General features: G+C 36.9%; 5 protein-coding genes across 9 annotated transcripts; 2 read left to right on the forward strand and 3 right to left on the reverse strand.

The window, feature by feature from the left end:
* Window positions 1–2371: 2371 nt before the first annotated feature.
* Window positions 2372–6646, reverse strand: LOC103986790 (cytochrome b-c1 complex subunit 7-2, mitochondrial). Of its 2 annotated transcripts, XM_009404896.3 has the most exons (5): window positions 6418–6646; window positions 6172–6329; window positions 5260–5307; window positions 4553–4620; window positions 2372–2695 (listed from the first exon to the last, which is right to left on the reverse strand). In XM_009404896.3, exons 1-4 carry the CDS (start codon window positions 6512–6514, stop codon window positions 4594–4596), a joined length of 330 nt encoding a protein of 109 aa, XP_009403171.1. In that variant the 5' UTR covers window positions 6515–6646; the 3' UTR covers window positions 2372–2695; window positions 4553–4593. The 2 variants fall into 2 exon arrangements, with proteins under 2 accessions (XP_009403171.1, XP_009403163.1); XM_009404888.3 differs by lacking the exon at window positions 4553–4620 and having other exon boundaries at window positions 6418–6593.
* Window positions 6647–6993: 347 nt separating this feature from the next.
* LOC135624311 (uncharacterized) lies at window positions 6994–8660 on the forward strand. The gene is made up of 3 exons (XM_065127816.1): window positions 6994–7145; window positions 7233–7361; window positions 8314–8660. Exons 1-3 carry the CDS (start codon window positions 7107–7109, stop codon window positions 8491–8493), a joined length of 348 nt encoding a protein of 115 aa, XP_064983888.1. The 5' UTR covers window positions 6994–7106; the 3' UTR covers window positions 8494–8660.
* A 366-nt stretch (window positions 8661–9026) lies between these two features.
* On the reverse strand, window positions 9027–13155 carry LOC103986776 (plant intracellular Ras-group-related LRR protein 3). Its single transcript, XM_009404874.3, has 3 exons — window positions 12235–13155; window positions 10088–10254; window positions 9027–10013 (listed from the first exon to the last, which is right to left on the reverse strand). Exons 1-3 carry the CDS (start codon window positions 13138–13140, stop codon window positions 9365–9367), a joined length of 1722 nt encoding a protein of 573 aa, XP_009403149.2. The 5' UTR covers window positions 13141–13155; the 3' UTR covers window positions 9027–9364.
* Window positions 13156–15901: 2746 nt separating this feature from the next.
* On the forward strand, window positions 15902–16255 carry LOC135676512 (rapid alkalinization factor 23-like). The gene has a single exon (XM_065188101.1). It carries the CDS (start codon window positions 15902–15904, stop codon window positions 16253–16255), a length of 354 nt encoding a protein of 117 aa, XP_065044173.1.
* Window positions 16256–18959: 2704 nt separating this feature from the next.
* LOC135624360 (ABC transporter I family member 11, chloroplastic-like) lies at window positions 18960–23737 on the reverse strand. Of its 4 annotated transcripts, none has more exons than XM_065128023.1 (11): window positions 23477–23737; window positions 23273–23327; window positions 22759–22838; window positions 22611–22662; window positions 22381–22514; window positions 21406–21520; window positions 21101–21187; window positions 20946–20994; window positions 20568–20652; window positions 19088–19189; window positions 18960–19002 (listed from the first exon to the last, which is right to left on the reverse strand). In XM_065128023.1, exons 1-10 carry the CDS (start codon window positions 23560–23562, stop codon window positions 19111–19113), a joined length of 822 nt encoding a protein of 273 aa, XP_064984095.1. In that variant the 5' UTR covers window positions 23563–23737; the 3' UTR covers window positions 18960–19002; window positions 19088–19110. The 4 variants fall into 4 exon arrangements, with proteins under 4 accessions (XP_064984095.1, XP_064984033.1, XP_064983976.1 ...); XM_065127961.1 differs by having other exon boundaries at window positions 18960–19013; XM_065127904.1 differs by having other exon boundaries at window positions 18960–19189; window positions 23477–23732.
* Between the last annotated feature and the right edge of the window lie 321 nt (window positions 23738–24058).

Raw genomic sequence — 24058 nt, forward strand, 5'->3', positions numbered from 1 at the left:
TTCCTAATAGGGTCATAAGGGATAAAAAAAAAAATCTCCACACAAGCCTCAAATCTATTACAAAGTAATATTTTTTTAAAGATAAAATATAGGATAAACACACATCAACAACTATATATATATATATATATATATATATATATATATATATATATATATATATATATATATATATAACTTGTAATAACTTTAAAAAAAATATAAACATAATAATCAATATTCATAAAACATATACAAATATAAATAAATTAATATAAAATGATAATATATCAATTCATTATAAAACTCATATATAAAAAATAATGATAATTCTTATACAATAAACAAAATCATGCATGTAACATATCTTGATGACATACATAATAGTTATATAATAAAGATGCACATCACATTCGATAGTGCATACTCCCAATAGTAGATTGAGATAATATCATATTTCTAACGGTAGCTGAAATAATATATCTCACTTGTCCAAGTGAGAACACATATTTCTAATAGTAGATGGAGGAATTATCTAATTATATCTAACGACCCATTAATCTTTGAAGGGAATCACCCTACCCATCCTAAGCAAGGATACATAGTCAACTATAATCATTTATTTATATTCATTTATTTATTCATATATGCATCCAAGAAAAAGTATGATAAAATATTATAGGGAATTATGTTTAATGTATGGCGTACTAGATTATGTCCATTGGTGGTTTTGTACCATGATAAAGTCATAGCTCTTTTCACTTTCAATGTGAACTACTCTCATATATACTATACGGTAACAATCACATTAATATTATCAATTTAATCTTAAAAATAAGAAAAAATTAATAATTATTTTAAATAATATCTTTAGATAAAAATTTGAACTTATCAAATCTTAAAAACATGAGGCATTAATCTCTTTATAGTTTTCAATCAATTAGAACTCTAATTGAAATAGCTCAATTGACTTGAACCAAACTGAATTTAATTATGACCTAATAGATCATCCTCAAATCTTTATAGAATCGATCTAATTTAGATTTGATTGATAAACTAGTCAAGTTGGTATGAAATCATCGTAAACTAGCTTGAACAGATCAAACTTTTTTTATTTAGTCAATTAATCGAAAAAATTAGATCATGTCGCATATTGCTAATCAAGATTGAACAGACCCACCTGAGTCTTAGACGAGTCATGTGCGTTACATATGCCTATCCCAAATAGCATATTGGGATGAGATATAATGGGCTAGATAAAGGAGCAATGACGTGTCTAACGCTAGTCGCATAGTTAAGCGAGCCTAGTTTCACGGGCTAGATTGAGTCTCGCTTAAGAGTTGGGTTGAGTCTTACTACTAAATTGGACCACGATTAACTCGTGGGTTGGGTCATACTTAGTCAGATGGGTTAGAACATGCTTGATCATATGACTTCAGTCATACGTAATCACATGGGTTAGACCATGCTCGATCACATGAGTTGAGTCATGACCATCTGAATTACACGACTACATGGGTTACGTTATCATTATATGAGTTGGGTCATGATATACAAATTACATTCAATAGGTGAAATTATCTATCTTAATTTTTTATTTAATAATACTGAAAGGTGGGGGCACTACAATAATCAGCAGAGTATCTATTTTTAGTTGGAGAACCTTGATCATGTGGGGCCAATTGTAGGCCAGCAAATTGGTGGGTAGATTGATGACTCTGACAATTGCAACAAACATGTGTCTCTAACATGAGCATGACAACACGAAGATATGCAAATAGGAACAAGGGTCAATTATCTTCTTCTTAATAAAAAGAGCACAATAGTAAAAGAGAATGATTGAGGACAAAGAAGACAAACACTTTTAAGATGAGTAATAAATACTATAAAATTTTCTTCTTCTTATCCATGTAATTAAAAGATATAAACACCATCAGCAAGAGTTAAAATACCTTTAAAATTTTTAATATTTTTAAGACTCAAACTTTCACCAACCTTGGCATGATTCATGATACATATAATATTATTATACATAGTATATATATAACAATATTATATATTTTCTCCTCAAAGCTCCCCAAGTTAAAGATATGATCCTATACACAAGGCTTCTGTCCTAAGTGAAATGATGGCAGAATTCAGTTTGATAGAACTACCACAATTCATAACAAATTCAAGTTTTAATGAGCAGCAGCTGTCAACCAAACCATCAGAATCTAAGAATTTGACCTCATGTCCATGTTGATGCAGCTTGCAGAGATCAATTAGGTTGACTGCCATGAGATATGACTGGAAGAGATAAGAAAACCTTTTGAAGACTCCATAATTGTTCAAATTTAACACCTCTCTGAAAACTGTTAAGCGTAAATGCAATATAAACAAGTCCAAAGAATTAACAGTAATCAGACCATCAATTAATTTAAGTTAATGACATCACACCATCTAATTTATTCGACGATCTCATAACAAACATATGATTGAAAGGCACCAGCAACAAGTGAAACAAAAATCTAGTTGTGATTGACCCAAGCCAACGCAACAAGACTTTGTAGAAGGAAAGGTAGGTCACAGATAACACTAATAACTTCAGGCACTGCTCTTGTATTTCGTCACAATTCATTGACGAAATATGATCTTGCTTGATATATCATGGAATTGTGCGCTGATAAACAGGCAAAGCTCCCAGTGCCTCACGCTCTGCATTCTCTTTCTTCACCTGCAGAGAAAAGAACCAGAAATTTGTCAGATCTGACATGCTAAAAATGAAATTTGAACCAGTTAAGGTTAATTAATTGCCATTCCCCAAGAAGTAAAACAAATCTTAGCTGTTAGTCTGAAAGATGAACTGCTATAAGAATTATCAGTGAATATACTTCATTATCCTAGTGAGATTGGCTAATTAACTTACTGATAATTATTCAGATGTTTACAAAAAAGATAGAAACAGAAAGCAGCAGATCTGCATATAGCATAGACAGCAGAAACAAGTACAAAATAACCATCTTCCATTTCATTCCCAAATCTAAAGACAGACGTGCATGCCCAAACCATGAAAATGGTTTAGTGTTTGATATCACAGAGTCCATCTAGTAAATAATATCACAAAGTTCTAAGGTATAGTTGTAAAGAACCATATAGTGAGAAATTACGTCAAGTAGAAAGAGTTCCAAGGTGACCAATCCGAATTTCCTCACGATGGGACTGCTTGAATGGCCTTCTAAAAACATCAGATTGCTTATATTAACTTGTTCAAGATAGTAATTGGCTGTTAAGTGATTTGATGATTGAAGATATTATGCTTCAGAATCAGTACAGTCTTGATCAAAAATAGCTCTAGTTTGTCTCCAGGAATCTTACTCCTCTTTTACCTTCTAACCTTTCTATTTGATTTTTCTTTTTGTTGCTATCATTGTACTCAACATCAATTTCCATTAAAATTAGTCCTCACAAAATTTTTTTGAAATAAATTTGGATATAATTATAGAATTCCAGCAAATATTTGTATATTTCCTCATTTTATTGAAGCCTAAACTCTATCAAATCCCTCCACACATCCACGCCACATCCCTCATTTCATTTAATTATCCCAGTATTCTGAGTGCACGACGTTACATGTAAAATCAGGACCATCTCTGAGCTCCTGAAGAAAAAAAGTTTTTTTCTATTATCCTGGACTAAGCCATGTCCTGCAGTGCACTTGATTATCTTTTTTTGTAATATATGCCAACAGTGTGAAGAGCTTCTAGTGACCAGAAAAAAGAGAGGATATGCCAATTGAGTCAATAGCATGGATTACCAAGGTTCAATATCATGGATTAGATTTGGGCACGGCATGCCTTTTGCTGTTCCCATGTTTCATTGGTCTTATTGGCAATTATGCTAGCAATCTGGAATGTGTAGGAATGGTTAGACATTGGAGGATTTTTTATCACTAGAAAGGCAACATTAGGCATTTAGTCAAATATCATCTGTTGGCTCCTTAGAAATATGGAGAAACCTGTTGCTACTAACTACAGTTTTAAGCACTTGCTTTGAACATCATGTGGTTCTGCAGAATAGAGAGGCTAGTAAAGTCCTTATTGCAACAATATAAAGCTTTACAAGATACTAATTTGGAATTGAGCATGATGTGAATTCATAGATGAACTTACCAAACCCAAAATTTCTTAACCAATGCCCTAGAGATGAAAGATGGCCAAGGATAATGATAAACTATCATAAGACTAGTAGATAAAAGTTAGCATCAATGAAAAGATTTCCCATCCCAAGCATTAAAAGAAAAAGAAAATGACTGAATATACATATTTAGTTCTCCAAATATGCATGTCTTTCTGGGAACTAAATTGATATCATAATCAGTCAACTGTCAAAGATATCTCAAAGAATCAGAAAAAAATAAAATAACAATCACATGAAAATATTATATATATATATATATATATATATATATATATATATATATATATATAATCAGAGAAAAAGAAAACGACTGATTATGATATCTAATTTATGACCAAAATTGAAAACAATGGTGAAACTTAAAAATGAGATCCAAGAACAGAGGGATGCATACACGATGGCAATGCAAGGGAACAAGGACTGCATTAGAAAGCCTTAGACCATCAGTCGGGTTGCACCAAGCTGAACAAGGAGACAGAAAAACATATTAAACCATTGTTAAGTAGTGCAAGGGAGGAGATACGGGCCTTGTTAAATAATTTGAACAACCACTTAATATGATATAGAGCTAGACTCTGGTTCCTTGTTTATTCAAAAGAAAAAAACGTTTTGGAGCTTATGGGACAAGGTCAAAAACATGTACAGGTCAAATAAAGTAATATTACAGCATACGCAAATTACACCACTATAAATACAAAAATACTTGTAGCATCATCCAGACCAGTAAAATTAATGAGATAAGAAACAATTTTGCCAAGTTATTGTCTGTATTATCATTGACAACTTAAAAACAATTAAAATAACAAATTTAGAAAGTTAAGGACAACAATATCTTACTTTAAATAGGATATATATTATACACATCTCTTCACCTTGGCATAATGTCAAGCAAATACAAGATTGTGCAAAACAAAAATTCACATAAATGAAATTGCAATTAATTGGCAGATATAAAACACTTCTGATCACCATATCTAGAATTACTGATTATGAGAATGAACACACCAACTCCAAAGATATAACCTCTAGCACATGGCCACAAGCTTAACGGAAAGCTCTAAGCTTAAGACCAGGTAAATTTTGCTTATAAGTAATACTTACAAGAGCCAGCATATCTTTAAGATAGCTTCTGAAAGGTGTCTGCAATGCCTGTGAAAAATATAATATTGTTACAAATGATAATGAAAGTAAGTATTGAGAAAAGAAATTCTGGTACATTGCTATACACACAAAAAAACCACAAAAGTTGTTGATGACAAGCGAAGCTCTAATAAAAATTTGATGACGGGATGGAGACTAAATAAGTGGAATAGATTGAAGGGAAGATAAACAAACTCAACGCCCAAGAAAAATAATTCAAGGGATACATACCACCACTCAAAAGGAGTCCAACTAGAAAAACAGGGCTTAGGAATTCATCACTCTAAGAAATCCATCAAAAGACAATAAGACGTTTCCTTCATTCCATACACATATATGATAGATTAACCATTCAACTATTACGAAGACTAGATATCATTTAACCATGGGGACTATCATATGTTCTTCAAGATTCATCTTTTTGGGACAATTATGAGATAAAACTTATCCTACACAAAATCAACATCTAAAAAGTAATTAATAACATCAAGATCCCTAAAAAAAGTAAAATAGATTATAAAGTAAGAAAAACCAAAAACTTAATACTTAGATGAGATGCATCAATTCATGATCTTTGAATTCATATTCAGCATGGATCGCATTGTAAATTATTCATGCAAGTTGTAATTTAAAAGAATAATGTTAGAAGCAGAATCCAAAGGTAGAATGCTAGGAGTGAACGCCAAAGAGGTGCAGACACCAATGGAATTTGAACTTAAACTGATACCAAAGACACTCTGATTTAGTAAAGCATTGTCTGTCGATCTAAGATAAAACAAAATCTAAACTCCTAGATCGGAATGCATCACATCTCACATGGCACCACATCCGTCTGATTCTTAACAGAGAGAACGCAATAAGTTCCGGCCAGACCTGCAAGTCCTCGGGAAGGTACTCGTGCTTCATGGATAGATCGATGGCGCGCTTGAGGCGCTGGTTCCTGGCGTCCACCACCTCGCGCGGGAGCCGCGCCAGGGCCTCCTTGATGTCCAGGTCGTACATCGGGTCGTACAGATCGTCATAGCGCAGCCCTGCACCGAAAGAAAACGCGAGATACCCAGAGCCCGATACCAGAAGCTCGAATCGAGGAAACACGACGGCGAGGTACGGTGAGATTACCGTATTTCTTGAGGCGATTGGAGAGAGCCTTGTAGTGCTGGGCCGCGAACCAGTTGCGGCGGGGGTTGGTGAGCCACTGCATCCACGACGACGCCATCGTCAGATCCGTCGACCGGTCGACCGATAGAACGATCACCAACACCTTCGCTACCGCTGCCGAAACCAACTGCGTCTACACGGGAACCTCTAGAAATCCCTAGAGTTATTTGTCTCTTACTTTTTTTTCCACCCGTTTCCTGTTACCCTCGAGTAGACCCGTATCGTAGGTCGGTACAGCATGTGGGGTCATCCCTCCGCCAATAAAGAAGGAGGTAGGATAAAAGGGCCACAACGGGTGCGTCCGTGGCGTATGAGCTCGTGTGAACACAAAGTATTTTATATAAATTGAAATTTATGTAAAATTAATTTATTACAAATTTCCACTTTATTTTTAGTACTCTGTTTGACGACACTATCAAAGTGCAAACACATCATAAATTGCGTTTGTTTTTAGCTTTCAGAAAAAGGCGAAAGAGTCCCATCACATCCTGTATTCTGTGTGTGGAGACTACGCAGCCGCTGCGGCCAATACCAACCACCAGACGTAACTAAATATCTTTCTCTCCAACTTCCCTCCTGTGAGCCACACCGCAGCAGCCTCCTCTTCTTCCACTGCCTCTCTCTCTTCTCTCCCCCAGCGCAAAGACCAAATGGCGGCCATGGCTTCCAGTTCTTTCTCCTGTCGCAGGGTGGGAAGGATGTCGTTGATTCATGTTCTGTAATGTGCTCGGTAGGAACTCCAAATGATGAGGATGACGATGTTGGGCAATTGGCAGGTGCGGGGTGGCTTCGTTCATCGGATAATGTGCAGAAAGAAGGAGAGGGACAGGGATCATCACCACCCTTTCGAGGTAGTCGAGATCACGCCGCCGCCGAGGAGCCTCGGCGTCCGCTGCTTTCCCTCGGTACTGCTTCAAGCCTTCTCCCTCTTTCTCTGGCTCCTAGTTGGGTATAGCTTTTTGGTAGATTAAGATACTGAGAGCATTCGTTGCCGATGTGATCATTTTATCATGGTCTTAGAGCAAGTAATGACATCAAATCCTGCAATATGGGAGATATAATCCAGTAGAAAGGCCTTTATAAACTATTTAGGCTTAATTAATGCATTCTTCCCCTCCATTAGATCTACCAAGTGCAACACACTGTGTGTTCTTACAAATGGGATCTCATGTTCTTAGTAAAGCACTCTTAAGACATTTTCCCCTAATTTTAGACACAAAAACATCTGCTCGTCTCAACTACTGAGGTATATGGGACTAATATTGCTTTTGATTGTGACATTTTGGCCTCAGAATATAACTGCTGGTTTATTTCCTCATGTGAAACATGTAACATGCATCTTTTTTTGTTTGGTGGATTTAGCAGCTCAATCACATTCAGTAAACTAAAGTTCAGCTTTTGCAGATCAAGAAGAATTAATCATTCATGGCTCATATGAAACTGTAGATATTTCCAGGAGACTTGACCTTTTTTTCCACTCATGTTCTTATGTCACATTAATCAGTAAATTCAAGTGAGAAATGTTAGTGAAAAGGTGGTTCTCCAAATTCTTCAAATATAGTCAGCAAGTTTGGAATTGTCTCATGATAAAAATCTTGTGTTGTAGTATCAGACATGGAGGTACTTGCATTCTGTCTTTTGTTCTTCAAATTTATTTCAATCTTTAGACGCTACTGACACGCATCATATTCCTCTCTGAATCATAGCTAAAATATATTTTATTCAATTTTTTGATGAACAAAAGACACTATGAAATTCTGTACATAGTTGGACGAAAGAAATCATACCTATATAAGATGGATCGAGATTTAAATTGTTTGACTGGCATGATAATCTCTGTGTCATTTGTTGATGTAGAACATACACTGCGGAGAGAGTGTGACAATAGAAGGCCAGACATACACAGTTTCTGCTGTGACTCACAGGTACCAGCTGCGCAAAGGAAAATATGAACCAAGGGAGAAGAGGCTTGATGTGCAGTCAACCAGCAGATACATTTTGAACTTGTACTTGGAGAACCTGCTTGAGCAATCTTGATGTCCAATGGAAAAAAGGGTAATCCCATGATGAGTGACCACAAATGTAAACCCATCTTGATTTGATTTACCAAAAATTTGTATGATAGTTTCCTTTAATTGGATGTAGAGTGGAACATGTGAACATGTAGATTCAGACAGATTTCACATTGCCTTGCTGCTTGTTCACTGAGGTGGCTCAACTGGGAACTGGAATGTGATGAGTGCATCAGCAAATGAACCAAAATGCTCATGATTTAGCTTAGCTGCAGACAGAATGAAAACTAGAATTAGATTTGATTGCATTTAGCTGTTTGAACAAAACTCAATGTGTTAAGACTTCGTTAGTATGTTGATCTCTTACCTAACAACTTATCCTTTTGAGATTTGTGGTAACTTAATCAAGTAAGCATCCAACAACCCTAATTCAAAAAGAACAAACAGAGATCAAGAATGTTAATACTGATTTCGGTCTCTATCAAGCTGTCTGATATAGATGGAGAAACTAATAGAAAAATTGAAAATAAATTATATAGACACTGATATCAGACTATATGTTCTGAAACCAAAATTTATTCCATCTGATAATACCAGTCAATAAGTATTAGTCTAATTGGTACTCAAGTCCTAAACAAGAACACTGGAAAGTGAAGGCACTAGAGAGAGAAACAATGTGAGCTTTGGACACAAACTGGGTGTGGATAGTTTACTGTCATTTCCTTCCACTTATCAGAGAACTTGGAATCATGCTGGAAACAAACTGACACCAGCGCACAAACAAACTGCTGCAAAAGAAGAGAAACGTCACACATACTAAAATGAGATGGATGTTCGGTGCCCAGTAACTGTACAAAATAGGAAGTCCTAAACATAGCGTGGTCATGAGAATCTAATCACAGCTGCTGATCAAGATAGGGATCTCTAGAAGGCTTTTGTCCAGCACCAAGGTGCTCTGCAACACCTCCAGAAACTCCAGAAACCCAGTTGGTTAGCCATGACGTGCTGCGCGTCAACCAACCAACCTGAGCTGGTGAGGTTTCTTCAGCCATACTCTTTCTCTCTTCCTCTAACAAGATGTCAAGCCATCTTTTTGCCATGTAGTCTTTAACTGCTTCAACTCCTTGAGTTACCACTTCCGATGGGGGAATAACCAGTGGGTTCTGATCCAAATTGAGTTTTGTCAACTTGTCTAGCCGACCAAATGTGTCCGGCAGTACATGTATCTGATTGTTACTAAGATCCAGTTCCCTAAGACTGATCAGGTCGCCAAATGTTGCAGGAAGCTCTTGTAGATCGCTGAAGTTGCTGCTAAGATTCAAAATCTCGAGATTTGTGAGTTTACCGATGGCATATGGTAAACCTCGAAGTTCATTGAAGTGGGCATCCAAAAGCCGCAAAGATCTCATCTCACAGACTGATGTGGGAAGAGATCGTATCTTATTGAGATGGATCCAAAGTTTTTCCAGATTCTGCAGCTCAAATCCAATATTTGTTGGCAGGTAAGTTAGTTCATTGTAGCTTGCATCAAACTCCACCAGTGACCTGAACATAAACAAAAATGAGTTCCCCAAGAACAATCTGATAAATACTTAAGGTGGAAAGTTCTTAAGCAATACCTGCATTTTGAGATGCTATCTGGTAGTGACTTGAGCTTGTTACCAGATACATCAAGGATCTTTAAATTCATTAACAGCCCAATGGAATCAGGCAATGAAAGGAAACTATTGGAAGAAAGTCGAAGTTCCTCTAGGCATTCTAACCCTGATATGGCATCTGGAATAGCCTGTAAAAGAATCAAAGAGATCCGTGTTGTTGAATGAATTTCCAGATGCAACCAGAACATGCAGGCATATTCACTAGGAAGATAATAGTTAAGAACGAAAAACTAACAGATAAACATCTTTTGTCTGGAAGCTAGTTTATGACAGTTTGTTTGGCCACAATATTAAAGCCTGTTTAACAAAAATAGTGTATATGCAAAACATGAGGGGAGGCTCCTTCACAGTTTTTAAAGCTTAAAAACATAATATATACCAAACCAAACAATGTCATCAATCGAAATCCTCATCCAGAAAAAGCAAAACTAAATTCAGTTATCACTGATCTGCTCTTCCAAACTCCAACAACTAAATTACCACTACTATTGAACATGAATTAAGATTTCTATTGTACATAAAATAACTAAATTACTAATATATACCATTCAATATTATAACAAAATAATAAAAAAAAGAATGGTATTATATTGATATCGATCTAGATGTTTCAATATTGGTACTTGATCAAACCAGTAAATACAGATTTGTACCAGCTTGTACTGTCGAGATGTAAAACTTTGCTGCGAACACAAACCAGCTTTGAGCCGGCAGAAAGGAATTGATGCCACCTTTCTTGACTAGCTTTATTTGTTTTTGAGGTTGATTGACTAGTCTCTAATGCTGGGGAGCTCCAATATCAACAGTTTCACTGCAGTTTGGGGTTAATGCATGGTCAAAGGAAATTCTAGGATGGCAAATAGATTGGTTATTAGGGATATCAGAATGGTGGGATTTAAATGGTATGATACCTGGGGGTGAGAGAAAATAAAATTACAAAACAAGTAATTTCTTGGACTCATTCAAAATCTTATGAACTTAGTTCACGAAGGGTTACGGCCTTGCAGTACTCCACACATTGTGGGAGAAGGTACTTATTATAATTACATCAAGGCAAATAAATCATTTGTCTCTTCCTTTTCTCAGGAAGATTAATTTTGACACTTGTCTTGGTAAATAATCTGCCATTTTGATTATAAATGTCAATTATCTTATTTATTGCATTTCATTTTTATAGAATGATGCGACCTCCTTATAGAGAATGAAATCTTCAACCATACCAAATGTTGATTTCTTCCACCTTTTTCTTCATCAACTTCCTTTAATTTATCCTTAGCAATGTAGGAAATAAAGATAAAAAATATTATCATATGGCAATTTATATCTTCTTTAGGCATAGCCAAGTCACCTTTAACGGTGTTTTACTCATTTTATCCTTGACTGGTGGTTCCCGGATTTCTTCGAGAGCGCACATATTTTCTTTCATTATGTCTTTTCTATTAGTAGCACAAATCAATCTCAACATCCTTCTCAGAAGAATGATATATTGTCACTATCATTCCCATCCAACTAAAACAACATTCATAATAAATGATAATATATGACCAAATCTGTGAATCCAACTTGTTTAGACCTGCAAAAGCAAAGTATCCTCTAATATCATTTAGATAAGTCAGTCCCTAATTATTAGCGTTCTTATTATTGTAAAATATTTGCATGGTTGCCATAGTATAGAAATTTGAGACTGGTGCAACTTAGTTGCAACAATTTACTTCTGCAGACCCTTAAAAGTTAAACAAATTAAAAAAATATATAAAAAAGATAACCAATTAAAGCATCAATCATTCACAGAAATAATGGGAAACAATAAATTAATCATCTTACACATTATCAAAGTTATGTTTCGTTAGGGTTGAACTAATATCCTTCCTACAAATAGAACAGCTCAAGTGACTGGTTGTACCGAAGCGTAAATTCCGATATACTAGATTTTGAATTACCAAATATCGTGCATAATGTTCAAAATTGAAAAGGAAAATGGAAAATGACTAAAACATGTACATGTGCTACAACGGTTCTACCAGTCCTTTATGACCACAAATAAGCTTCCCAAGATAATTTGCAGCTCAAGGAAAAGAATGCAAGCTAGAGAGGAGTCAAGAACCGACCTCTAACTGGTTGTTGGACAAGTTGAGGGAGACCAAGCCTCGCAGCTTGCCAAATGCCTCGGGAAGATACCGTAGCTGTCGGCCAGAGAGGTCCACTCTCTCCAAGCAATTTCCTGATCCTTCTTGCAGAATTCGGATAACCTCCTCATTCATTCCCTCCCCCTCCTCCTGTACCACGGCAGGACCCTCCCTTACACCGACAGCCTCGCTGCCCTCGGCGGCAGAACCATACATCTTGATCAGCCTCTCCTCCGCGTCCCTCAGAAACCTCTCGTACGACTCGTGCATCTCGTCAAGCTGGACCACGGCGCGCAGGGCGACCTTCTCGCGCTCGGCCCTAGCTCGGCACTGGAGCGGATCGGTCCCCTCGGGGCACGAGGCGGTGACGATCTCCCCGAGCTGCTGGGAGAGGTCAGCGTCGATCTCGGCGATGCGGGCGCGGGCGGCGTCGACGGCCTCGTGGTCGGGGCGGTCGCCGAGGACGCCGAGGACGGCGCGGGTCTGGGCCACGTCAGCGATGACTTCGGCCATGGAGGCGAGGAGCGCCGGGTGCTGGAGGCGGGGCATCCGTCCCACCAGCTCGACATCGACGCCGACGTGGGGCGGCTGCTCGATGTCGTGGTCGCCGATGTGGGTTTGGCCGGCCTTGAAGGAGGCGATCCGAGGGAGGCGGGACATCACGTAGGATAGGATGGGGAAGGACTTGGGGTTGGGATCCATGGCCTCGATCTCGATCTCGATCTCGATCTCCCAGAGAAGAAGCAGAAAGAAAGAATTGGGGTAAGCAGCTCTGTTCGTCCTGCAGCAATAGATGGGAACCAAGAAGCGACAGGTAGAGTGAGACCGGTTCTGTGGGACAATCTGGACCGCTTGCACAAATCTCAAAGCCATAATCGTCTTCGTCATCGATGGTTGATCACAAATTTCGGTATATATATTTTAATCCTAATTTAGTACGTAATCAAATCGAGTATATATACCATTCTCATCAGCCATCAGCCCCGAAGGATCAGATTTTGTCCAAAAATACTTGGGGTTCTTCGAATCAAATTATATTTTCTCGTCTCTATATAAGTTTCCGTGAGAGTGTGTTCTTCGAATCTACACATAGAACACCTGAATTAGTAGCTTCATCCTCGATCGAGTGGAATGTCCAATCACAAACGAAGTGCAAAAAAGATACTACTGATGGAATAAAACCAAAGTAGTAAAACAACAAAAGACGACGACTACTGCAGATTACGACGAACAACGACATCACCCTCAACAGAGCTGACGAAGAACAGAAGCCAATCTACGTTACCTGCAACGCTCGGCCAAATGGCTACTAATGTTGCCGAGCGAGAGTAGCGATGACTATGGATATCATCATGTAAAATATTTAAGCGTAGAATAGAAATGAGATGTTGCAGATAAATCGTACGGTCGGATATGGAGTGGATTCAATCAGAGCTGCTCCAGCCGTTCGTTGTAGAGATCATCAGGCTGAGGAACTTGCTGGTGAGGGAGGCCTCGGGGCTTCTCATCCTTCCCTTCTCTTCTTCTTCCTTGATCTAACCCATTTCTCTCTGTCGTAGAGTTCTCCTCCTCCTCCTCCTCCTCCTCCTCCTCCTCCTGAGGCAGCTCTCCTTCTTCTCTCCGACTCCTCCTCCCCGGCTCCTTTCTCTCCTTTTCTTCTTCCATCTTGTGTCCGAGCTGCTGTTCAACTCTCACAGCTCTCTCTCTCTCTTCTTCTTCTTCTTCGTCTTGTCTCTCCAACTGCAACTTCTGTGTTGTCCCGGTTCTGGTCGCTGAGATGATCTTGACACGTTGCATGAGATCGTTGTTTTCTTCTGAAAGGTTTCAGGTTCATACGCGTGTTTTGATTCGTTGTGTTCATTCAAGTCAATTTGAAGTCAATCATGACGTAGTTTAAAGTTCTAAGACCATCGCTTATATGAGATTGATTGTTCATCGACAAATCGGAAATAGCCGTCTGAATTGGTCTCTTCATTCGTTCTCATCAACTTCGAGTTGACTTCGATCAATATTATTATCTAAAATTCAAACAGAATCTGAAAATTAGAACCTTAGATTCTGTCTGTCGAGTTATTGAAATGAAAAATCTTCAGATCATCACCAAATGACTCTTGTTGCTCATTATTGAATACAACAATGTTCTTATGCATCTTAACTCTGATTCAAAACATGATGCAGTGGATTCCGACGCCACAGTCGCAAAGATGCTGGTCGACAACAAATGTGATTTGGAGAACATCAGAAATATATCTGTCGATGAAGGAAAAAGCCCTGCAGAAGCTGAAGGGCTGTTCTTTATCGAGACCTCTGATCTTGATTCTACGACTTTGAGATTGTCATCGAGGACATGTATAATAACCTTAGCAGGAAGGCTCTGAACTCTGATTCATACAAACCAGAATTGTCTCTCAACAGTGTAAGCCTTACAGGAATGGGAATGATGAGACAAAGCAGACTTCAAGCAAGTTCTCCTGCTGCTGAAACTATTTTTTGGTGGTCCAACAAATTTGAACAAGTCGCAAGAGATTTCTCATTGTCTCAGATACTATACCAAAGAATGGCTTTTGTTTGAGGTTTTTGGTTTTTCATTAAGTCAACATGGAGCCCAAATCTATGACACTATGAGCAAGCATGTAATCATTATTTTTTTTTTTATATTGTGGCTGCCATATTATAGGTTTCTCATGATGAGAGTTATGTAAAAACTTAATATTCAAGTTCTTTTAGAGAAAGTAAAACTATCTCTGTTGATCTGATGGGAGGTTTGAAGAAGTGAGGTGATAGGAAATATTCCGATATCAATCATAGTTCATAAGTTGAGAGCCACTAAAGAGCTGAGGTAGGAGATAACAAGGCATCTTCCTGATGTCGAAGATGATCGAATTGACAGCCGACACCCCCGGATCGTCCTCTATTGTGTAGGTGCTAAAGAGATCGAGCTTATCGAAGTCCTATCTTGAGATAACCCCGAAGGTTCATAGATCACCTCAGAACAATCCTTGTCGATCCTTATTCAACTTCTGTCTTTTAGCTCGCCCTCGGACGAATTTTTTATGATGATCTTATATTTTCGAGACAAGATCAAGTTGTATAGACTCCCGATCCATGATATTAAGTTGTTAGCATCAGAAAATCTTTATTTGTTAAAATGAATTGAGATTGAAGTATAGCTAAAGATTACATCTAAAGAATTATCAGCTTTTAAAATGTGTATGTAATCTTAAGTTTATGTAATGTTTATAGGATAACTATAGATTACATCTATAGGACCACATACATAATGTGGATATCAAAGTCCACTGAAGAAGGCTCTTCTACTGCATGATGGCTCCCTCCAGCTAATAGAGTCCTCTGAAAATTCAAGGATTTTTACTCCCCAACTTCTCAAGATGAGTGAAACCTTACTGTTCTCAGTAGTACAATTATTGCAGCTGTAATCAATTGAAGTGACAAAAGCCAGAGTTACTACATTCTAAATCCTCAACATGTGATGGAGATGGCATTCCCCTGTTCATTTGCCTACAGTCATTTGCTGGTCCCTTTCTCTTCACTGACCACAATGCCAAGGCAGGTGGAGCAGCTGACAACTCATTAATGCCTCCCACCCACAGGAACAAAAGACCAGCTCTGTGATCCAAAGCCAAGAAACATGGCAGATCCCTTCTCGGGATTCAGTGTAAAGCGAGGCCTGATCTCCCTGGCATTGCTTCTCTTCCTCCTCCTGGAGAGCAGCACCTCGAGGCAGGTGATGGTGATGAAGAAGAAGATGCCTTACGGTGGACAAGAGGATGGGATGGAGATGGAGATGAGCACAGAGGAGAACAGGAGGCTGCTGTGGGCTGCTTCAGGGAAGAAGTACATCAGCTATGAGGCACTCAAGGGGGATGTGGTGCCCTGCACCAAGCTCGGAGTCCCTTACTACAATTGCCACTCCTTCCCAAGTGCGAACCCTTACAACAGAGGTTGTCAGGTCATCAGTGGCTGCAGGGGTGATAGCCCTTAGAAGGAACGGTGTGAAGCTTCAGGTGAGAGAAGCTTCCCCCATGTCACTACTGTTTTCCTCAGGATGTAGTAGCTTCACCATCGTTACCACTTCTTCAAAGGGATGCAATTGATCCATCCACTAGTAGCTATTTGCTTTTCCTTTGGGCTATCATAAAAATCTCAAGTCAGATGCTTGTTTGGAGTTGATTGATGTTTGTATGTTGCGATCTATGGATAGATAACCTGCTGTTAAGTGTCCATTACACATGAGAAGCACTCTGTTCCCTGTTGATGATGCACAAAACTTGTTCCCAAAGAACAACTTTAGATACTGAGGAAAAGGAAATTAAGAGGGTTGGAAGAAGAGGCAAACTATTTGCAAACATTGTTGACTTGCATTCATAGATGGTGAAAGATCCAATTGCATATGCAAAATACAAGAAGATGATACTGATAGAGATGGATATAAAATATACAAAATATATAAAAAGACAAGTCTGATTATTATTATTTATTATTATCTTTTTTTCTATTTTTTATAGAAAAATCCCTCTATTCATTGTGATACGAAGTTAAAAAGTAAGAAGAATAAAAGCCACTATAGATATTAGGGTAGACAGTCTGCATCATATTTTATAGAAAATTATGATTTCATTAGAATAGAATGGGTTCAAAAAACTCAAATAGGGTTTGAAATATTTTTATTTTTGATTAATTGAGACTCGTCACATAAAATTTAAAATATTTGTTGGACATGCCATGTTAGGTATCCATGATGCCATATTACAGTATATCATTTAAAAAAAATATTCTCTCATTAATTGAGTAGTTATAAGAATAATATTATATAAACTCTTCTCAAGTATGGTTTTTTTGCTTGAAACTAATCAAATGGAAACTTATGAGTTTAAGATGTTTATGGACATAAGTTTTTTTTTTTTTTTTTTTTTTTTTACGTAAAGTGATTGATATATTGGACATAGATACCTTTAGCCCCTCGAATTGAAGTGGGACAAAAGACATGATATATGAGTTTTTTTTTTTTTTTTGTCCTTAGAAAAGTTATCTTTGATCCAATCTTGAATACTTGACGACTTCGACATGACGATATTCGACATACAAGTTAGATCAAATTAATTTAGTCTGGATGGATATATAAACAAGTGTTTTAATGTTAGCAGGGGAATAAAAACAAACTTGTAAGGCATCATACTTTGTCTAAAATATTAATGGAATTCCTTATTATTTGCTTTAACGGCTATACTAATGAAGTGAAGAAACAAGAATCGAAGAATTAAGCTTTATGATGTACCCCACAGCATCCTTGTAGTTGCTCCAAATACTTCAGCTGTTTCGACGACCATCTCTGACGTCTCTGTGAACGCCTGCGGGCAGTCCGCCGAGCGCTATCTTGCTCTCCTCCAGTAGTTCGGCGATGGCCGACGTTGTGAGCTGGAGTGACCCTGTCGCAACGCTCATCACTCGACATGACCATGTCCTTGAGGAGCTCCACAACGTACTGCAACACGGACACAAGAAAGCAGCGGGCGAGTTCGAGTGCATCGTAGTAGGCTTCTCCGGCGGTCTTAAAGAGGTGGCCAAAGACTACCATGACAGAAACTGCAGCACTTGCAAAGGGCTGCCAACGAGACAATAACCCAGAACATGAACTGCAGTAGAAGAAATGTCATTTCTCTTTTGTTTCCTTGTGTAATGTGTTGCTGTGGTCCTCTTGGCGTAGGGACAGATTGCTCGGAAGAGAAGGGGAAGGGAATAGTGTTTCTTAGAAGAAGAGATGTGGAACAACAAGCATTAATGGCTTTTGTTGGAGAAGTACTTGTGGCCGCCTCAATAGTTTGGCATTGTAGTTTGGAATTACAAGTGGGAAGTAATTGGTAAGAGAATCGAAAAAGCATTAATTACATATTATCTTATATAATTAATTATCTTTAATATTTTAATCTTTATAATTTTTAAAAAATTATGTTAAGATCCTTAAACTTAAACATATGCTAACTTTATCTCACTTCCGTTTGTCACTGAGCATATGATATTTTTATCAACATAATTGACGACGTAGAGAGATATAAGATTAAATATTTATTTTCGTAAATATAAAAATCCTAATATAACTTTTTGAAATATAAGAATTGAAATGTTAAAAATATCTAACTACAGAAAATAATATATTTTTTATATTATATAAAAATATATAATATAAAAAAAATATTTTTTGATAAAAAATCTACTATATATATATATATATATATATATATATATATATATATATATATTCTCCAATGGCAATGCAGGAGAGAAATGTAATTTAATTATTCCAATACAAGAAAAAAAATCATAGCTTATTTATCACCAGAAAATACAACAGTAATAAAATATATAAAAAGGAAAACTTGCTTTCAGAATTTTTTTTTCTTGCCTTTTATTTTATCTTTTTAATATGCTTGTGGAGCTGTTCTACTCTGCCAAAGGTAGACCTCAAATCATCTCTTAGACAGATTCTCCCAGTTTGTCTTCAAAGAGTTTGGAAATTAACAGACAAAAATCATCCTTTTTTTAAAATGAGAATAGGTCAAAATTCTTTAAAACCAATTGAAATTACCAAGAGATGAATCATACATATTCTTAGCTGTTAGTTGTATAAATTTCACTATATAAGCAGGATGCACACTGTTTAGAGACTGTCAACTATATGTTTCCGAAGATGGAGAAAGGAACTCTTCCACTACCATATAGAGTGATCAAAGACTGCATAATATCTTTGAAATGTGATGGTTAGATGTCACTTGCTGATCCAGAAAATTCATTATATTAGTCTATCAAAGTAACCAACCTTGATAAACATACACAGGCTGATTAAAGAGGAAATGCTTCTTCTTTGAGAATTCCTCCCATTTGCATCCTCCAAGATATATCTACTAGAGATGACAGTTCCCTGAAAAGGGATAACAAGAGTATGCTACATCAGCAGATCCATGCAAACAAAAATGCATCAATGCAGATGCTCCAATAAGATAACACACCATTGAGGGTTTGCTTATTGAAATTTCATAACAAAAAGCAGTTGCCAAATTGATGTTTAGTGTGGTGAATAAGTCGAGAATAGTTAACTTGCTAATCACAATAGTGAACGGTGCCAAAAACATTATAATATCTGTAGTCCACATCTGATATATGCAACACATGAGTCAGTACTTATCTGAGACATTAAAAATATCCAAATTTTAATGAATGACCACGACTAAGAAAATATCAAACACTGATCATAATTATTTAACTTATGTGTAGCTATTTTGATTGCAGGTACCCACAGACATAGGTGACACAAACAAGTCTGTTCTCATGTTATGGATATAAAACTATATTACAAAATCATGTAAATGGAGATAAACTATAACCAAGATCTACAACATCCAAAGCACCCAAAAATCAAAATATATATTTGATAAATCCAGTCAGCTACAAGAAAAAAGATATTTATCCTAGCTTTGATGCTGAGTCACAGTGCCTAAACTAAACATGATTAACAGGATGACAACATATGCTCTGTAAGTAATCTGGTTATTAGTAAAGCATTTAGACTAACAATTTAGATAGATGATATATAATGCCCAAACCACTTGGTTTATAAAAAAGAATTTTGACCAAAATTCTAACTACGATAGACTTCTACTTCTTTGCTCTTGTAGAGTGCAAACTCTCTTATTTTTCAACACACAGTACAATGACATCAGCAAATTTCACAAGGTCTATAACCCTATGGCTACATACCAAATTTTTATTACAAGTGGAGATTTCCTAGATGCAAAGACATGAATTGTGTAGCACACATACCAAGATTCTTATCATTTTTAACAAAAATATTGCAATTACTTGAAACATTAGCACCGTCTCCATTGCAACTTCTTTTTCCTTTTTCAAAGTTACCAAGGGAAGCAAGATTATAGGGACACAGATGACAAATATCTCATTAGTTTCAAAGAAGTTCAGAATTATATTGACAACATTGTCTTCACCATGACAATTTGATGATATCTTTGCACCTTGAATTGTTTCATCTATCATTGTAATAATCCAAATATCTAGAAAGACAAATTTCTTAAAGGACAAGAGTTTGATAATCAAGCAATAAAGTATAAATTGGCAGTTAAATTACTCTATGGATAAAACAATTATTGTCCCAATATTGCTTTAAAAAATGATGTGACAGGTGTTAACTAAATTTCTCTTAGTACTTTTCTTTCACATGTAAAAAAAAAAAAAGGTGGCATATTCCTAAAACAGAAGACAACAAACAGAAAAAGCAAACACACTTTAGATCATGGCTGACGACAAGTATTGTTAGTTCCTTCTTTAGATGCTTTAGCAACTTCACAACATCAGCCCGAGCCTTCCAATCTGGTTAAAAGAAGAATCATAACAAATGAGGTAGAAACAAATTTTTTTATCCTCATAAAACATAACAATGTATATATAAAAGTAAAGGGGACACATCAGGAACTCAAGAAACCATCCATAAAGAGTTAAATGTTGTATCATCTTTCAAAAAGCAATTCACAGGAGAATTATCTATAACATCCAAAACAAGATAAAACGGTATATATTCTAAAATTATTTTAGTGCAAACAAGTTTGATGTTGAGGAGATCAACAACAACTTCATAGTTGTTTAACAGGTATAATTGATCATACCAAGACCTGCAAGTGGCTCATCTAGTAACAGTAGTTGTGGTGTCTGAACCTGAAAATCATAGAAGATAGCACGTCACAAAAGGAGCAATTATTTGATCACACATCAGCCATAACTAAATTCCTGTTCGCTCCAGCATCCCAAAAAAAATTCTTACTAACTGGATTGCCAAGGCAAGGCGCCGTTTATAGCCACCACTCAGAGAATGAGGATCTTCATCCAAAGATATTGTATTTAAACCAACCTGGAATTCCAGCATAAGTATCAATGAACCAGTGACTGTAATTTCCAAATTTCTCAAAAGGTCATGCAATCTTCTTAGTAAGCTCTAACATGAAACCATTTTTTAGGGGTAATACTGACAAAGATATCAAGGTAGCAAGTTTTCTGTTCTAAAACAGAACAGTGTTGGAATATCTAGAACATACGAACTTCACACAGAAATAAGAAAGTTATGTTTACCGAATTAACTGCATATTGCAAATTCAAAGCAAGTTGTTCTCTCAATGTAAAATCTGCCTTCTGCCTTGGCCACCCAAAGGTCATTTCCTCGAGAATGGTATCAGCTAAAAAGTACCTAATGTATTAGAATTTCAAACTAGTAAGGAAAAGAAACAACAATCGCTGCTATAAAGAATAAAACAAAGCATCTTTATTTGTTCTTATCTCTATGGGATCAAATGTAATGGATAAAGTTACCTTGACCATATAAATTGACTTGTGAAGATAGACCAAGGTTAAAGGTTCAATTAAAGTGGTTCATCAATAACTGGAAAGTCCTATTGTGCTCCTAAATAATTAATCAAGCCTATCATTGCAGAACGATTGTTCTGATATTAGGAGCCAAAATACTTCTTAGATAATGTTAAAGTAGAACATTGAAATCATATAATCATTCTAGATGACCAAGCAAATTTAATTCTTATGAGAGTTTCTGAACTCAACACATTCCTTGATGCACTTCTGAACAATACGAGAAGGTAGGTATTCCATTAGAGAAATTTCTATTCTATTACAGTTGATCTAGAATAATTATGTTAGCATGAAGAGCAAATAGCAACCTTAATCTGAAGCATTTTTGTCCCTCATTTCCCAAGTTAACAGGTTTTGCACAATTAAAACCAATAGATCTTTCAATTTATTAGAATATAATCTTGCACACTAAAATCAAAAGCACTTGTTTTTTCAGACAACAATGATGGGATATACTAAAAGAACTCCTAGAAATCAAACCCACTAAGCCAATTATATCGTTCTCTTGTCAACTGGAATAGTAATATAACTATATATAGGTTAGATTATCGTGAGGAGAACTTCTCAGAAATCTAAAACCTGACAGGAAAAGATATTAATTGAAATCCTTTTGTTATTTAAAGTAAGATAGAAAGACACATATGAGTTTCATGATTGGAAAACAATACAAGAACCATTTAGTACCTCTCAGGAAACTGAAACACAATACCAACCCTTTCTGGTGCTAATGGTTCAGGGGAGTCACTTGGTTTTCCATCATACCCATATCTTTGCACAATGATTGACCCAGATGTAGGTTTGGATAATCCAGCCAGCAGCTGCATTAAGGAATCAAAAAGAGTGAACTAAAGAAAGGGGCTTCAAGTGGACCATCAGTGTCCATGAATAATAATACACTAGGTCTGGAGGCAAACATGCAAGAGAGTAGTTTTTCCACTTCCGCTTCGTCCAAATATCAAACCAAAGCTGCAGGAACCAACAAACAAGTTCAGTAATGAACAAGGAGCTTTTCAAATTTGCAATTTTACTGGCTAAAAGTGGATTAGGTCATTGCTCACGTACCTTTTCTCACGAAGGGACAAACTAACTTCATTCAAGAGGTTGTGCTGAGTCCCAGGTGGCCGATAGTTGACTCTCCTTACCTAAAAACAAAAATCAACTGCATAATTACAAAAGATGACAATGTTCGAAACCACAAAAGATTTATAATGGATGCGACGTATTAGAAGAAGAAATAGATACTCGGAATTTGCACAAAACTTTGGAAAAAACTGTGTCTGATAAAATGGGAAGATCAAGCTGTCAAACTTATAACTCCTAACGAATGCAACATCATGCCAAAATGTGCCATCCTATGAACAATCCAATCAGCTTTGCTAATTATATATCCGGCCGAAAAAGAATCATAATATAAGGAGAGAAGATGGTCATCTTCTCCAGTTTTGACGTATCGAAACCAGCTCTCTTCACATGAATCACCGGTTTCTGTCATCGAATGTGGTAGCTAACTTACCCCTACAATCCAACAGTCAAAAAAAAAGATACAAAGTTTAATCGGCAGAGGAAAGGGACTTACTTCGATGCAGGAATGGTCAGATGAGATCCGAAGTGCTCGTGATTTGGTAGCAACCCTTAGTAAGAATATAAAATGAAGGAATTGGTAATAGGAGATATTTTAGAGGCATTGCAAAGCACAATTCGGAGCGGGCTATATATATATATACATATACCGCACAAAAGACTAGAAAGTTTCTAAGAAGCAATTGGTCAAGCACCTCACCTCCGATATGCGGAGGGTACCATCTCGGCCGCGCATAACTTGTTGTGGCGGAACCCGGAGGAGGGAGAGCCATAGCAGAACGCCATAGAAGCGGAATTGACGGAGGCGGCTGCTGTCTTTCGGCGGCGGACGGTGCTCGCAGCTCGTCTCTTCGCAGGCTGCAGGCCCGTAGCCGGCTGAGCAGCGGACAACCGAGGGGAAAAAAAGATCGCTCCTTTCCGTATTAAGAAGAGGGGGCCCGAATCGACGAGCCAAAGATCCGACCCGAAACGTAGGGTTCGGATCATATTTCTCGATCCTATAAGCTTATCTATGACTGATGATGTGCATCAATTCGAACCCGACCCAAACTTTTGGATACACAAACTAAACCCGGTTCACTTCCCTAATCCTAATTAGCTACCTTTGTTTAATGGATCCAAATCTTAAATCAATGAGATGTATTGTAAAACCAAGAATCTTAAATCGAGTAATAAATTTTAATTGGATCTTTTGCATTTTGATTTGTTCCCTAAGATGTTAATTAGTGTTCCAGAACTATATTCAATATGCATATAACAAAAAAGAGTCCTAAATGTGTTT

This window comes from Musa acuminata, chromosome BXJ1-1 (genome assembly GCF_036884655.1).
Source record: "Musa acuminata AAA Group cultivar baxijiao chromosome BXJ1-1, Cavendish_Baxijiao_AAA, whole genome shotgun sequence".
Classification (NCBI taxonomy): Eukaryota; Viridiplantae; Streptophyta; class Magnoliopsida; order Zingiberales; family Musaceae; genus Musa; species Musa acuminata.